This window comes from Cupressus sempervirens, chromosome 9 (genome assembly GCF_028749045.1).
Source record: "Cupressus sempervirens isolate cs-2001-9-10 chromosome 9, ASM2874904v1, whole genome shotgun sequence".
NCBI lineage: Eukaryota > Viridiplantae > Streptophyta > Pinopsida > Cupressales > Cupressaceae > Cupressus > Cupressus sempervirens.
Genome location: NC_143126.1, coordinates 742,734,614 through 742,752,986, shown reverse-complemented (window position 1 = coordinate 742,752,986; position 18,373 = coordinate 742,734,614). Strand labels below are relative to the sequence as shown.

The following is an 18,373-nucleotide window of genomic DNA, read 5'->3' as shown; positions in this document are numbered from 1 at the left end:
ACAATTAAATCAATCCAGCTGTAGCTATAATCTTGACAGTAATCAACAAACAGCAAAAGGTATGTACACTAGCCTTACAATAATCGCCATTCAATAATATCCTTCATTTATATACTTTATTCAACATAAAATAAATCCTACTCTAAGTGAGGAAATGTATAAAACATGGAATATTACAAAACTTCGCAAACATTCACCATGATAACAACAATGAAAAAGGAATAATTTTGGTAGCATTATAGCAACAATCTCTTTAAGTTTCTCCCTTTACAAATGATAAGGCGTGGCCTTTTATAATTATTCAAATACAAGGGTGGCCCAGGAATCAATCTGGGAGGGATTGGTGCCTCTATTGGAGAAGTTTTCATGAATTGAATGAGGGGCCAGTGCAACTAAATTTGTAAATAAATTATAATATAAAGCAATTTATTCTGGTTTTCTCCTGTAAGGGTTTCCACTTAAAAATTGTGTTACTGTGTTCTTTGCATATCATTGTGATTGATAAAAGTTATATATTTAATTGATCCCACCTCTCTACCAACCTCCCCGAGTATAATGTGTGCTCATCATGCCTTATTGGCAGGAATGGGATACACTGGTTTTTGAATGTGTTTTGACTGCACAATAGTCTACTTTTTTATTCACATTCTTTTCAGACAGCCAGACAAACCTTTCACACTGTTTCTGCTTCTTGTGTTTTCCTCAGAAACACTTCAACTCCTTGCATGGGTGTTCTATGCTAGTACTTGAAATGGTTTATGTGCTGCATCAATACCTTCATATAGCTTCTTTGTAGCACCAGCAAGGTCCCCATTTTTTAATCTTTAATATTTATATATGCCTGGAAATAAATACACACAACCTTCAGAGGACAGGCACTAGTAGTGATTTTGATCTGATACCAAATTAAATTCTGGAAAGGCAATGAGCAAATTGAATTGATCAATAGCAGTGATATATATGAATAAGGTTGAAAAACCAACCAGATCAGGCTTACTTGACCATTTGAAATGGTTATATGTTAATAGACTTTAATAACATCCACATTTTATAAAATGATACAAACGAAAATGATGAAGTTGACTAAACAGTAACAAGATTCACATTGGAGGAAATGACACCTCTCTTGTGCACTATTTAAAATATTATTAAAGGTAAGGTGGAAGATACACCCATGTTATTGTATTAGGTATTGTGTATATGGTGGATGTCAAATGGACCACATTGAGTATGCCCGGGCACCAAAGAAGGTTTAATGGTGTCATTCACCAGTCCTCACCTTCACGATTCAGTAGAAATTCTTTCTAATCTTTTTCCTGGAGGTTCCACAATAGGAATAACAAGCTGCTAGCTGTATGGATTTTGTTTTCATTTTCATGTGTATATAATAATATACAGGTGTATTGAAAGTTTTCCATTACATGTTACAGAATAATATCTTCAGCTTTCTTTGGATAGTTTCAGGACACATTTGTTTCTATTTTTGATCCCATGGATGGATTTGTTAGACAAATGACTGTTATTAGAATATTGTGATGTGTTCCAGAGGTTTGGGGTCAAGCAAAAGGAAAAGATTACTTCTTTCAAGACTTCAGTGGATGTTCTTACACTTTCAGCAACACCTATACCTCGCACACTTTACCTATCATTAGGTGGATATCGTGATGCTAGGTAAGAATTTATCACGTTGACTCCTCTGTACTCTATAATATGGCATGTAGTGGCAGGCTTCAAATATTTACTATTCAGATCTTTTTCTCTTCTATATTTCAACAGTAATGCATATTATTTGTTTTATTAGTTGTCAATGGTCAGAGCTTATAGGCCCTCTACATGAATAGTTTCTGATTTTGTTGGCATAGAATAACTTTTGTGTAGTGTAGCCAGCAATTTCTAACGGGAAGATGTAAAGTTGCCCTTCATTGCCATCATGGAAACACATGGATGGTAGGGAATATCCAATGGCCATCCCCTACTCTCTAAATCAGGCACATACCTCTCTTAATCTTAAGACAAAAAAGAAGAGAAGGCAGTTTTTTGCAACTATGAAATGAAAAATTTCAGTTGTTGAACAAGTCCATTCAACTATGGACTGAATGTGCATTTGATGAATGCCAAGATGCTGTTGTTACATTTTTCATTAATGAACAATTTTTTTGATTTCTTAGAGCTATAGAAGAGTAGAAACTAACAAAATGAGAGTATACAGATGGAAAATGAGCATGCACATGATAACGTACAGTTGTAAAGTGAAATTATGCTTGTGTTAAACAGGAGCATATGGTTGTAAGTAATGTTTATTGTCATTGCACTTTTGTTTATGATTCTGTATCCTTCGCACCTTTTATTTTTTGATCGGTAAGAGGCTGAAGCCAAGATTAATTATTATTATGTGTTGTGATTAATTATTATTATTTATTAAGCTTGAGTATGCTTGAACCCAAGACCTCCCAGATAAGAGGCTCACAATTTACCATTGTGTTGTGGGCTCTTGCCTCCTTGGAACCTTTTGTTGCAATAAAAGTCATTGAACAATAAAATCAAAAGTGTGTATTTTTAATTGCTGTTATACTCACTCAAATCAAGGAACATGTTACAATGAAACTCAAATTTGAAATTTTATGCATTATATGAATACCTAAATTGAACTTTGATGTCATGTATACTGTGATACCAGCGCACACTCCCTGATCACATATACATATTATGCATGACATGCATATACGCTTGTTATTTTCATTAGGAACAAATGAACATATATGCTTGAGATTTCTCTTTACTAATTTGTTTTTTTGGAAACCTGAGTAAAATTCCTTTACTGTGTGGGCAGACTTCATGCTCGTGGGGAAAATATGCATCTGATTCTTTGTTACTTCCCATTTTCTATCTCTAATTCTGGTTAAGTCTAACTTAATCATGTTTATGGGTTGTGCTTGTGCTGAATAGTGTTGTTCAATATATGGTGCTGAAATCAACTTGCTGAGTTTCATTCTTTGCTAGCAGTTAACCAATAGCTTTCTCTTCCAGTTTGATATTGACTCCACCTCCAGAAAGAGTTCCCATAATAACTCATCTTTCTGAGTTTGATAAGGAAAAGGTCATATCAGCCATCAAATTTGAACTTGCTCGAGGCGGCCAGGTTTTCTATGTACGTCCCCGAATAAAAGGTTGGTACTCGATGCTTCATAATTGAAATGTTTATTTTTGCATCAAGTTTGTTATCTTGAGGGATAAATTTATCAAGATAATATTTTTCTGTAGATATTTCATTTTTTCCATACACTTTCCTTTTTCAAATTGCATTAGAAAATACTTTGGGTTGTGACACATGGAATAATAAAAATATATTTTGCAGTGACTGACGTGACACCAAAAATTAGTTGGAGAAACCTATGCTACGCGGAAAAGCTTTTCCTGTCCCCGAAACATTTTGGGGAAAGTGGGATGAAAAGGAATCAACCCCCAGACGTCCCCCATTTTAAAAAACAGCAGGAAACCATTGGAAATGTCCTCTGGCATTTGGGGACATCGATCTGTCCCTGAAACACCTAGAGAATGCTCGAAATGTCCCCAATCCTTCCCTTAAACCAAAAAGCATCCCCAAAATATTCAGATGATTTTTGGCATAAAAAGTTAAATAAAAGCTCTTTTTTATAGACTTTTTGTTTTGCCAAATTGACAAAATGGGAGGCCCACAAGGTCCAAATTTGTGCTTGCAGACAATAAAATTTGTGATTAAATATTCGACAATGAAATTCATGATCAAATATATTAAATCATAAATACTTGAATTTATAAATCTAATATTTAATTTTAGTTTTTTAAATATTCATTATAGTTTGATAGCTTTTGAATATTTGATTATTAGATTAAACAACAATACAATTAATATTTTTTTTCTCAATACAACATTCATTGGATGATCCATTTCTGGTAGAGTGAGATAGTGATTCAGAGGATTATGAGCCTTTGGATATTTGATATCTAGCTAGAACGAGGCTTAATTTCGTAGGTTATGCCTGTAGCTTGTTATATTTTGATGTTTGAGACATTTTGATTTGGATATTTATATTAACAGACCATATTTTTGATGTTTGAGACTATTGCTTTAATGCTGTTATATTGATTTATACTGCTGCTATTATCGTTTATGTTGTTATACTACTTTTGTAACTTGCTAATCAGATATATATTTGTATATCGTCTCATGAATAATCAGTTATTGACATATCGCTCTCTCTCTCTCTCTCTCTCTCTCTCTCTCTCTCTCTCTCTCTCTATAATAGATCTTAATATATTTTAAAAAATTCACACACATTTTAAAAATTTCAATTTTGTATACTGCCGCCTCCTGCTGTCTCCTGTTTTTGGAACTTCCAGAAACACATCCCCTGTTGGCCCCCTGTCCCCATGCCCAAAATGCCGTGGAATATAGGGAGAAACAAAACTGTAAACCTTGAATAGTTATCACATTGGAAAGAAACTATAGCATCTTCATTTCGAGTTTTCTTTACAAAGAATCCCTTGTTTTAAACTCTTATTAGGCATACCTGTTAGCTATAACATCCCCCTTTTTCAGTATTCTGAATGTTAGGACGATAGCTCCAAATTCACTATTTACTTAAGACAAATAGGTATGCTTCTCAAGCAAGTAATGGAAGATAATTGAGTAATCTCATATATTTATAAATACATTTACTAAACAATGTCTAATTGCAGTGATTTGAAAATGACAATGTCAGTTCTATAAGGGCAAACGGACAATGGCAATTGCAATATCTGATATATGAATTCTGGCACATACAATGACAAATATCCCTGATTGATTCTGCAAACAATCGATATATTTATATGTATATCTTGCTGTTTCTGATGGGGCACTGATTATATGTGAAGTCTGATGTAATCTTGCTACAATGATCTGATTGCTGTCTCTGATATTCAACTTTATGCTTGCAATGATAATGCTGGCTATGTCTGATGTAGCAATAAATATACATACAATAGATGATGTGTCTGAATGTGGCTTATAACGAATGCTGTGTCTGATGTAACAATAAATGTATGGGCTAGAGATGCTTTTTTTGAATGAAACTTTATATTCTTGCACCAAAAATGCCATAAGGGTATATGCTCAGAACAGAGCAATCTGTAAAGGATAAGAAAGACATATATCAAAGTATCTGATGATCGTTATTGAGTGAATTCAAACTCTGTCTTATATCCTTGCATTTATCGAATGGTTGCATCTCTTGAGGTTGGAAGAGATGTATCTCTCCACATTGTACCTCTTCAATCACTAATTGGTTTGCTATGGCGAGTATGCTTTAGTCGATGGTTTTAATTGGCTGATTAGTTAATTATGTTAATGGACATAATTAGTCGATTATAATATACCAATTATTGACTTGACTTAGTTGATTCATATATAAATTTAAACATGAGATATTCTTTTATAGCTGATCGGCTAATGTATAAGGGTAATGATGAGTGTGGATATTTAATGCATGAATATATGGAAACTTTTTGGGATACATATGGTGATGTGAGATGTATGAATGAATTGTAAGTTGGTGGAGAATATGCGATACATATGAAATATGGAAATTGTTACCAAGCAGCGGTAACACAAGTTATATAATGCAATGTGGATTATGATGTTTATGGAGATGTATGACTTCTGTGGAATGAGTAAAATGGAATGTATGAATGCAGTTATATAAATTCCTATGCAATTATGAATACTGGTTACATGATGATGGGTGGGCCTAGCGAACCCTCATGTCTCTGGTTCTTCATGAAGTCAACATGGTTGTGGTACTGTCAAAGGGTGATAAACAATTTGATCACTTTTAGATAGTATCATATCAATACTTCCTATAGGCAGTATCGATGTCTTGATGATGGGCTAAGTGCATCAATGATCGTATAATCAGGAACCTTACTCCTTTTTATAATATTTACTTTGTTTATGAAGAATGCAAACAGTTCAAAAATAGGGACATCACATTAGCTTGTGCTACAAAATATAAAATGCACAAAAAATTAATACTTAAAAAAACAATTTTCAGCGAAATAGGATTATCCAGTTAAATCACTGGGGTATACTCTGTTTATGTATTTAGTTGTCGAGTGCAAAAGAATTTAAGAAAACTTTTGTTGTGAGGTTCTCACACCATCGCCCCAAAAATTTGGGGACCCCCTTAATCGCCTTGGTAAATTTTTGGATTGTCCAACAATTTTGATTTTTTGAGAATTTTGACCCTTGGACACCTTCAGGCCAGTGGGAGATACTTAACTTATTTTCACCCGCTTTCAACCTGATTTTCCATAACAACCAATTTCATCCTTAGGCCAGACAAAATTTTAAGAGATAACATGATAAAATTGTAAATTTGTACTTAGATGTTTTCTTTTGAAAATCTGGATATAACTGTGTAAATTTGAATAATTTTCAAAAGGGAAATTTTGTTAGACTTGAATTTTGGAAAATCTTAAATTTTTCTTTGGTAAAAAAATTAATTTTGTAGAAATGAGGCCAAATTGCAAAATCGATTTTAGACTCTAGAAGTAATTTTATTTTTGTCAAAAAAATTTTAAATGGCATAGCAAAATCGATTTGGATTAAAAATTGCAAAAATTGTCTTTAATAGATTAAAATTGCCTTGAAAACTTTTTGCCTTTAATGAGATTGGTAATTTAATATTGAAAAATGGCTTTTGGTTAGCCAAAATCCAATTTTAATGACGTATTAATTACTAAATCCTCATTAAATGGAAATATTTAACACCCCCAAGGCATTGTTTAATTTCTTTTTGCAATTTGAAACTAATTGACAATTTAAGAAAGCAATTTTCATTTTGGCAAAGTTAATTTTTAGCTAAGTATTTAATTGTGGGCCATAATTTTGCATTAATTATTGTTTTTCTTGCTCCCAGGGTCCAAGTCGGCCAGCTTGGAGGGAGTAAGAAAGTTGGGTATAAGAGGAGGCCTCTCTCCCATTTTCTCCTCACTTCTCATTTTTTCTTCTCCATGGTTTGAGTGATTTTGCAAGAGGCAGATCTTCTTCTTGTTTTGGCAATTTTGCAAGGCAGATTTTCTCCTTCCTTGGCGATTTTCCTCTTGGGGCAGGATTTTCATTGTTAGAAGATTTTGAGAGAGCAGATCCCTCCCCCATTGTTTGGCGATTTTTGCTAGGGCAGACTGTTTTCTCCCACATATGGTGATATTTTGTTAAGAGAGGGCACCTTCTTGCTTTGAGGAATTAGCTTGAGGGCAGATCTGATTCATGTGCCCTAGGCGATTTATGATGGAGGTCTGATTTTCTCCATTTGGGATTGTACTTTTTATATCAGACTTAGGCGATTTTGGTTGGGAGAGGAGATACATGAGGAAAGTCTGATTTTTGTGGACAAATGGTGGACAGTTTCAAGTGTTTAAATTTCTGATTTGCAAGAGGGTTTGAAATTCTCAAAGTTTGATCCTAAATCCAAAAGAGTCAAGATCCGGCTATTGGTACAGGTGACTTTTAATCATTTAGAGTTGAAAGGGGTCCTTAAGCTGACTTCCTTCTTCCATTCTAGTTTAAGGATTGCCTTCCTTGGTTTTGCTTGTCTATTGTCCACCACTTTACCATCCTGTAATAGGGCGACGGGATGGAGGATGTTAGTACAAGCAAGAATTCTAAGGGAACAAACACTAAGAAAGACAAAGAGGATATGATGCCCAAAACACCTTTCTTCTTGAAAATGAAGCGAATAACCGACACCAATATCGGTACAGTAGACATGATACGGGTAAAGGATAGACTAAAAGAAGGACAATCCCCCTTGGCAAAGAAATACAGAAGTGGAATTGTGCATGCAACGGCTTTTCCTCCTACATTGCCTTGCCCGGAATTGGTTATGGAATGTGCATCCCGGTTTGATCTAAGTAGTAAATCCATCATCTTTGGCGAAGGGAAGAGGGTGTTGGCCAACATTGGCGGACAAGCAATCGAAGAAACATTTAACATTTCCTAGTACAAGAACATGACAGTAGTGATGATGGATGAAGCAGCTAAATCATTTCAGGAAAACTAGGAGGCCTATTTCACACACCTAAAGCGGAATTGGCTACATGAGGGTAGGAAAGGCGTCAACAGATCATCGAGGCTTACAGTGGCGGATTTCAACTCAGAATATGGAAATCTCATAGTGCTTCTCAGTCGGATCATGGGCCTAGTCCAAGGTGCACAATTTGAAAACTGGATGTACTTCTTCATTGATGAAATTGAAAAAGGGAAAGGGAGATTTGATTGGGCTAGAATCATAAGTGAGAACCTAGAATTGCAACTCAGAACAGTCCAAAACCAAAAGCAATTCTACATGGGATCCTATCTATTTTACCTAATTGCTAGATTGTACAAGAGTCCGGGACTTAAGGCTTTGGGAGAAGTTGGCAAGGGGCTGGGGCAATATTTGGTGCATGAATGCTATCCACAGCTTGATTTGCATAGCAACAAGGATTACGAGATATTTTGTGACGCCTTCGTCATGAAGACAGTAAGGGTATTACAAGGGACACTTGCTAAGAGACTTTCATCAAAAGCAGAGGCAAAGATAAAAAAATTTGGAAGTTGGTTCATCCAATTTCCGCAATTCACCTACATTAGAGTAGCAGGGAGTGCAGTTTGTCCCAAGAGGCTTCCAAGATACCCTCTCGACAAGGTAGTTTTGATGGAATTGGCTAGGCAACTTAAGCACTATGATAGAATAATGAGAAATGAAGGTAAAACAGGCATTGCCTTCTCACTCGCAATTGGCAATGATAGTTACCACAATCGGGCCGCCTTTGCAATTGTGAAGAAAGAATTGGAATGGTATCATCTAGGATGGTATAGAGCGAGGCAAGGGTTTGATCCTAATGGTCTTATCAAGGTATCTCATGGAAATGAATTTAAGCATGGTCCCACTATAGAGGACTTTTGGGCCAATGCCAAGGATGACTTTCATGTGAGAAAGCTAGCTTTCTCAAGATTGTTGGTGAGCATGATGAGAGATATCAAATGGAGAGGCCTTGATATTCTTGATTAACTGGAGGATGATGGAAATGTGCCGAGAGAAGTTTATGATACAGTAGACGGAACAGAATTGAATCCAGTGGATTGGGATGATCATCAGGATCCTTCCTTGGAGGTAGTCACAAGGGCAGTAGAATTGCATACCGAGTCGTGGTATAATGAAAGATTAAGGAGGCTACAAAGGCAAAGGTCACCCCTTACTTATGAGATGATGAAGCCAAAAGTGGGGCAAACAGAATCAGTCGGATAGAGGAATGAAAGAAGTAGCCAGCAACAGGAAGCAGCCAAAGACAAGAAGAGAGCTTTGGAGGTAGAGAAGGGCAAAGAACATTCGGAAACTCCAGCCAAGAGACAGCATACAGTTCCATCAAGAGAGAGCATAGTTGAGGCTAGAAGCCAAGGGGTCAATTTAAGCGATAAAGGGGCCATGGTGGAAGTAAGCTCTGATTCAGAATCAAGTGGTTACAGTGAAAGCACCGAGTATTCCCCTCTCTCAGAGAACCAACAAGGAGATGATATGGCTGTAACTAATGGAGAAGATGGGCCAATTGACGTCGAGGCAATAAGTTAGGCACTCAAGGCCGTTGGTGATGCTTTGTTAGTCGAACCAAATCCAGATTTGGGAAGATGCACTGCACCACTGTGGTAAAGGCAAATGCTTATGCCAAGAGGCGAGGTAGTAACTGCCCGAATGGCGAAAGACATCCGCGGATTAATAGAAAAAGGTGATAGCGAGAACCAGAAACAAATGGCAAAGACGGTGCCAAAGGTAATCAGGAGTGACAATGATGGTTACCGAAAGGTTTAGATTGCTATACCAACAGTCAATAAGGTAGTGGATGAAATTGCGGCCCAGGAATATGAAATAGTGGAACACAACTTGGGAAGAAACACAGATGATATAGAATGTGAAGAGATTCAGGAGGGTATAGCTTCAATCAGAGAAAGGTTGAGGAAGGCAAATGAAAGGATCGTAAAGTTGGAGGCCGAAAACAAATATTGGAGAGATTGTCAGCCCATCCAGTAGTTGCATCAGACAGCCCTTCCTCAAGATAGCGGAAGCAACCTCGAAGAGATATCAGCTTGGCTACGTGAAATTAGGGATTGGATCCATAATACAATCCAAGATGGGTGAAGTTTCTTGTCATGTCCCCTCTTTTAGCTCAGTCTAGCAGAGACATGTGAGTCAGCTTATTATGGGGTCTTGTAGGCTGGTAGGGTTGGATAGAGACCTAGTATGGTTAATTAGTGTTGGGGACTTGATGTTCTGGCAGCTATTGATCAGTTAGGAGACGTTCCTTGTTTTTAAGAGGCAGTTCCTACTTTTTAGGAGGTATGATCTTGCCCAGGGTTGGGTCTCCATGAGATTACTCTTTGGGTTCAGTTTCAGAGGGATAGGGCTTGTTTCCTAAATTTTAGGAGCATCCCTAGATTTTAGGGATGAGACTGCCAGTGGATCCTTGATTTCCAACTTCAGTCATAGATAGGTGATAGGATGATTTTATGGTTTGTGATGTCAGTTGGGCATTTTGTGGCTATTTGGGTTATATTTTTAATCTTTTTTAAGTTAGCGTTTAATAATTAAATAAGGCTAAGTTATAGCCATTTTGGAGTAATAAGGGGTTTTTGGCCTCATCTGGATTGCTTATCCCTTGGTGTAATAGCTCGTTGCAAAGGTCTTGAACTTTTCTAAATATTTCTCTTTTGATTCAGAGCATTTTGGTGAACGGATTTCTTTCTATTGGGAAAAAGGTCATTTTTTGGATACTTGATCACTTTAAAAATGAGAAATATATTATTTCATAACCCAATGCCACATGGAGACACTTTTAGGGTTTGAGCTAAGTTTGGTGGGTTATAAGGAAATGAAAACAAAGTTCAAAGGTATTATTGACATATTACATTTTGGATATGGGTTTTGGGCTCTGATTGAGCTTTCAACATTTGGGACGCCAAACCTTCTTGCTTTGCCTGTTTGGGATGTAGCCCCCAAAATAGTGGTTTGGATTCTTAGCAGTCAGAAGCATCTTGGAGATTGTGCATTGTTTCTTCAGAGGAATGCAGTATTGAGTCAGAGTTTTAGCTGGGGTTTGGACATTTTATCCACATGTGGACACTTTGCAGTTGTACGGCCGCGCCTGACAGCCATATTCTTTCCCACATGCAGCACTTGAAGAGCTGGAATTTGGCCATAACTTCTTTCTGGGCTCATATTTCTCATTCACGCCTTCAAGTTGGCTTTGTCCTTGGTTGTATTTATCTGGATATGATTATAAATCTTCATCTGGTTACTTATTAGGCATATATTCAGGAAAATCTTCTTGAAGTGACTTTGTTTTAAATATATTCGGAATACATTTTCAGAACTGGTTCATGTTATTGTACTTCTGTTATTACTTATTGAAAATCATCAAAAATACAAAACAATCAAACCCTTCTGCAACTTTTGTCTAGCTCTGCAAGAAAATTTTAATAAATAGGGAAAACAAATTTAAAAATGTAATTTTACAACAGATTAGCAGAAGAGATCCATCAGGGATCTTTCAGTGGTATCAGACCTTACATCCTGCTAGCCTGTAGGGTTTGTGAGAAATTGTTGCAACAAATTTCAGCAAAAGTCTCAATAATTCATTTCAGCATCTAGGTACTGGCTAAAAAGTTTTGATAATTCATTTCAGCTTTTGGGTACCGGCTAAAAAGTTTTGATAATTCATTTTGGCATCTGGGTATTGAATAAAAAGTTTTGATAATTCATTTTGACATCTGCATATTGGCCAGAAAGTTTTAATAATTCATTTTGGCAAGGGTTTGGAATAGACCAAGAACCTACCATGGCTAGAAATAAAAATGGGTGCTCTAAGGTTTCATCTTCATTAACAAGCACAAGTAAGATGCCTCTTTCCAAGACATTCAATGTTGCAGTTATGAGCAGCTACCATCAGTATTGTTCTCTTCCTAAGGAGATATGCAACCTCCTTTCCTTTACAGAATTTATGGGTGTACCTGAAGCAGATGATAACTGGGTATCTACAAGCTCTTTTCAGCAGCAAAAGGAGAAAGCAATATTAAATGATAATAAAGAAACCATTGGTCACAAATTGGAAGAGATTACAATTAGGGGACAAACCATTAGAGATGTTGAAAATGTGACACCAAGGTGTGAGGCCTATTTTGAAATTTGCAACAACAGTTCAAATCATGAGGTAACATTTATTTCAAATCGAGGTAATGATGTTGATGATGGTATTCAACTTAAGAATGGAACAACAAGTAATACAGAGGGTCAGGATTATTTTGGTGAGTTTGCACAAGAGAGTAATCCAGTCATAGGCATTTCAGAGGCATTGGGTGATGAGACTTCATGTCATGATGAGTCTGATTTCTTAGACCATACCCTAGAAATCAGAGTAGTGTGTACTCATAGCGACATTGAATCCCAAGATCGTGATTCGGTTGTATGTGCAAGCACATGGGGAGTTGATGAGAGTGAGCATAGTGTGGTGACAACTGTTTCATCATTGACAGAGGAGGTGATCTCAGAGGTACAAAGTTGTAGTACTATAAATGAGGATACATGCATTAGTGAATGCATACTGGATACCCCTTATAGTGACGTACATGACTCCGACACAGTATTCTACCATAGCGCAGATTCAGAGGGAGTACACATGCCTGAGAACTATCACTTTCAGACTCCTCATCGCTTGATTAGACAACTCAGGGTTGATGACAAGAGTGTAGACATAGTGGTTGAGCACTTTGATGTCACTCGACAGATGTTATTTACACTCAGTTGGAGTGCTCTTATGACTGATGAGCAGGATAGCGGAGAATTTTCCATGGCAGATTTCCATGCTCTTCATAAGGCTATGGGGATATTGAAGCAAGACTTATACTATCCATGTTGTGATAGTGCGTTCCCATCTTCAGATTATATAGTTATTGACTGTAGGCACCTGACTCAGCACTTTGGGAGGATTGGTTGGTGGGACCAGCAAACGATCCAGCATTATGTCAAGCAGTTTCCAACATGGGCTATCACATCTATATCATAGATACTTCATGCGAGATCATGGTTACAAGATGATGTGGGTATTAGGAGATTGTGCATTGTTTCTTCAGGGGAATGCAGTATTGAGTCAGAGTTTTAGCTAGGGTTTGGACATTTTATCCACGTGTGGACACTTTGCAGTTGTACGGCCGCGCCTGGCAGCCATACTCTTTCCCATGTGCAGCACTTGAAGAGCTAGAATTTGGCCGTAACTTCTTTCTGGGCTCATATTTTTCATTCACGCCTTCAGGTTGGCTTTGTCCTTGGTTGCATTCATCTGGATATGATTATAAATCTTCATCCGATTACTTATTAGGCGTATATTCAGGAAAATCTGCTTGAAGTGACTTTGTTTTAAATATATTCGGAATACATTTTTAGAACTGGTTTATGTTATTGTACTTTTGTTATTACTTATTGAAAATCATCAAAAATACAAAATAATCAAACCCTTTTGCAACTTCTGTCTAGCTCTACAAGAAAATTTTAATAAACAGGGAAAACAAATTTAAAAATATAAATTTATAGCAGATCAACAAAAGAGATCCATTAGGGATCTTTCATTTCTTGCCTTCATCTCGACATTCCGATCATTAGTGACTATTTGAAACAAGTTCAAATTATTTGAAGAAGAGTGGAAGGATTTCCTCCCCATCAAAGATTTAGCTATTCCTAGGCTACAGGCGTTCATTGGGCTATTGGAGGTATATTTATAGAGGGTCAAGTTGGTTGATGAGAGAGGATTGGGTATGGTTGAATCTTGGTTTGTCACCTTGACTACCAGATTGGGAATACTTGAAGAGATACAAAAGGCGATTGCACAACACAACCTAAGCATCAATACTTCCATTACAACCATGATGAGCGACATCGGAGCAGCATTTGATTTTGAAGACATTAGAGAAGAGGATATCAATGAGACAAGACTTGGATCGAGATTGGATGAGCTAGGAAAGGTTGCCATCAAGAAGAAACATTTGAACACCCTTTCCTCCCTAAATGCTTTCATTGGATTCACAAAGGAATATGAGAAAGATCATGAGAAGACACTATAAGCAGCAAACAGTGTGATGAAATTGGCGGAGCTCAAGATAAAGCACACACCTTGTCGTCCTATAGAGGAAGTCAATGAAAGGCTAGCTAGGTTCATTGCCTTAGCTAGAAGAACGAAAGAAAAGGGGAGAGTCATATTAGAAGATCATTTAATGTAAGCCCAAGTGGCAGTTTCTCTTCTAGAATAGGACAAGTGTCTATTTCTGATCGGCCGCTATTTTGGTGCCTTCTCATTGGTTGCCACTTTTACACTTTTTTCATTGGTCCATTGACAAGGTGGCATTTTCTCATTGGCCGATGGGGTGGCAACCCTAATTAGGGCTTCTAGGATTCAATTTGGATTGTCAGTTTTGCTTTTAATCTGTACCGTCGGTTGTAATTTTGGCATCTATAAAAGGCCATTTGTTCTCATTTGTAAGGGTCGGAGAAAATTGTTGCATAAGATAATGCCAAAATCGCTTTCTTCCTCATTATTGTGACTTGCATGGTGATTAAGAGCCTTTGGTATTATTGCATGGTTTCTAGTTCCAAATACTTAGAGTAACATTTGTGAGGGAGTTATGTTGGAGGATTGTTGCCAAGATACTATCAAAATTGTTCTCTATTCATTGTTGTGACTTGCATCGTGGATATACATGATCATTTTGGTGCATTGCATGGTTCTCATCTCTCAAATTAAATTAATATTTCATTTAATGTTGTTAGAGTAGAAGTAGATGGCTAATTGTATGGTGATGTTAGTGAATGTTTGATAGGGATCAATACTAGACCACTAGCATCCTAGTGGCTTGTTGGGAAGCCTTGTGTGGCAAATTAGTTTATTTTTCCTTTGAATCATTGCATCTGTGAAGGTGGGGCCCCTGGTTAGCTTTCATTAGATTCGATCCCTGTCCATTTGCTAACCTTTCCATTCATAGGAGTAGGAGTAGAATAGTGAGTAGTTGAAGGAGTAGGAGTGGAATAGCGAGTAGTTGGGTAGTCGAATTTCACTCTAAGAAAGTTAGGAAGGTAGAAGTCATTAGAACCATTATCGCCTCCTCGCACAATCAACATTATCTAGCGCTACATCCTCCACCATCACCATCACCATCACATCACCTGGCACTCATACAAAATCACCATCTCACCAAAAGCCCAAGTCATCCTCGAATGAATAATGTAAGGCCGCCCATGTGATTACCAGCAAATCATATCGATAAAACTGAGCGAGTATCCACAAATGTAAGGAACATTGGAGTTATTCTCATATCCCATGAGCAATAACTTTTCAAGAGAGGAATTGTATGTTTGATACTCCGTATCAGATATCCAATTACTAATATGTTATGTAGTGGTACAAAAACTCTCATCAACAACTTTGCATTCAATTGTTGAGCATAATTCTGTTGATTGCAATGGTTAACAAATATGATTTTCAAAACCAACCAAATATAACTTAAGGCAACAAGTATTTAAATTGTTTATTAATGAGCACACACTTAGGGTGAGAGGAGAGGCCTAGGGGGTATGGGTAGGGGAGCAGAGAGGATTTGGGATGAATTAGCATAAGACGATCTTTTACTTAGTAAAAATATTACAACCATAATAACATCAAACACAAGATCCACACAACTAAGAACACAATATTTACATGGAATCTCTTTTGGGTAAAAACGATGTTGATGGGTGTTTTTTGACCACACCAACATAGAATAAAATAATAAGGCATCTTATCATCTCTTGAGCAAAATTCCGTGTACATTAAGATTGCAAAAGGTCATATAGATCATTCCAAGTATCTTTTTTGTTAGGTCTTGACATGTGGATAAATTCAATGGTTGTTTTGATATGTTGGTAAGACAAAGGGACACACATTACATTTGAATTGATCTCAAGATGACTTAGACAATACTGGTTTTGGAAGTTGTTTGAAAGATTTAGCAATGAGGAGTATCTCAAACGTGTTTCCACAAAATATGCTGAAAGTAAATGTGATACGGTTGAGAAGTCCTATTCTATCCCAAGAACTTGAAAGATAACAATTGCTTAGGTGAGATGTACTTCACTTTGCTTTGCTGAATTTACTACACAAAGGAGGTACAATCTTCAAAGCTTGTGCGAGAAATTTTCATATCACTAATGGACACCATTATAGAACAATGCACATTCAGTAATAGAAGTTAAGCATCCACATAAAAGCGTGGGACCAACCTTGCATTGTGCATAGAAGTCATCTAATTTCAGAAGGTACGAGTAAAAAAATATTATCACCATCACAAAATTATCATTCTCATTCATCTAAGAACTTGAAAACATCTCTACTCTAAGTGAGGGAACATTAAACCGTGCAATCTCCGAAAGCACTTCAAGTAATCACCTAACTTCAATGAAATATCTATTTTCTTGGTAGCTTATAGAAACAATCTCCAAAATTGACTCTCTTACAAATCAGGGGGAAGCCCCTTATATAGGTTTCAAAATTACAATGGGCAGCCTAGATTGAATCGGAATCAAGGGCCCAAATATTGCCACCTCAACCATAATTATGGTTAGGTCATGGAGAGAGTTTGTCATTAATAAGTGGATCCACACATATGAATAAGAAGAGGGTCGCCCACTTAGTGGGGAGTGGTCAAGTGACCATTAATGCAATGAGATTCTCACTATGAATTTAATATTCATTCGCCCTTGAAGATAGACTAGCTTGATTCCTTCCTTTAAACACAGAGAATTCAGATAGCTAATTCCAACTTGTCCATATAGACACTTGGCATGGTCGCTTGTTTGAGCTCCTATTGTCCTCAATTTCGACATCACAAAATTGAGGCAACCCTAGGCAATTTTCTCATGAATTCGTAGGTATAGCCTTTTCGTTTTTAATGTATTAATAAAAGCATCATTAAGGTAATTCATTATCCTTGAATTGTACTCTATGTAACTTTGTTAGTGCATTTCTTTTGAAGGTTGCTGTCAAGGTTAATCCCCAATGTTTGCAAAAAATATTTTTTCTTCTCTAATTGCAGACGCTTGATTTTTGGTAAACATTCATGTCTTTTGTGTTTTCCTTCTTGATGTAAAGAGTTTTGAGTCTTGTTTTTGTCTTATGTCAAGAGCCCTTGCAATTCTGCTCGTTTCAAGCTAATATAGGCCTTAAACGAGGTTGTCTAGCTCAAGTAACAATGGAAAAGGTGAGTGTTTTCAGGGCAACAACATGTGAATACAAAAATGACCAAAAGTGCATTTTTTATCAGCAAATGCACGAAATAAAATTATATTTAATATTTAAAGTAGATTTGGACATCCATTTAAATTTTTTAGCTTAGTTTGAGTTGATTTGACCATTTTAAAAAATGTTTTATCAAAACTAGCCTTCCAAAGTCTATTTTCATGTTACTTTATTGAAAACTGTAGTCTTTTTTTTAAATTTAATTACACGAGACATTAAAAGTGTATAATGGTGAGGTTTTTATTACTACAAGCTTATATCAACATGCTAATCACCTATTAAAAACCCACTGCCAATAAATTTAAGTCCTAAATGCCTATAAGTGGACTTTTTAAAGGCATTAACATGTTACTTAATCATTTAAGTGCTTATAAGTGGGGACTTTGAACCCAAAAGGACGCGTTATTGTGTTTTGAAGTTTATTAATACGTTTATGAACTTGAGTTAGTGTTAAAATGCATATAGGTGGGGAATTTGAACCCAAAAGCACCTACAATTGCAAAAGCATGTGTTATTCCTCCTCAAAAACATGTCATTACTTCTAGAAGGGGTTTTGAATATGTTTATGCATAGTGAATTTCTTGGACTCCAAAATATGTACTTCTCATCCCAAAAAGCACGCCAGTACACATATTAGTGTTAAAATGCATGAGGGTGGCGATTTTTGTGTCAAAAGCACATGCTTTTGCAATTGAAAAGCACGTCATTACTTATTTTAACATGGTTTTTAGATTAAAAAGCACATGGGTGGCAATTTTGGACCCAAAAGTATATGCTTTGATCTCGACAAAGTGCCTCCTTAGTGATTTTATAACCAAAATGCATAAGGGTGGCGATTTTTACCTCAAAAGCACATGCTTTTGCAATGCAAAACCATTACTTTACTCATAAATACGTGTTTGAAAAGGGTAACAATTTTTGGTCCAAAAGCACGTCATTCTGACACCTAAAAGTGTATCATTACTTCCTTTTACAAGGTGTTTTGGTATATCAAGCAAAAGTG

The 18,373-nt window shown here is 36.5% G+C and overlaps 1 protein-coding gene across 2 annotated transcripts in view; it reads left to right on the top strand.

Annotated features, from left to right (window-relative positions):
- The window catches only part of LOC149540842 (DEAD/DEAH box helicase), a 192,886-nt gene that overhangs the window by 92,631 nt on the left and 81,882 nt on the right, over positions 1–18,373 (top strand). For both annotated transcript variants that reach the window (XR_016356446.1, XM_089801908.1), the window contains exons 5-6: positions 1,547–1,671; positions 3,028–3,167. Coding sequence is in view for 1 of the 2 variants with exons in the window: in XM_089801908.1 (XP_089658034.1) it covers positions 1,547–1,671; positions 3,028–3,167 (265 nt within the window). In the remaining variant the exon portion in view is untranslated. The remainder of the gene's footprint in view (positions 1–1,546; positions 1,672–3,027; positions 3,168–18,373) is intronic.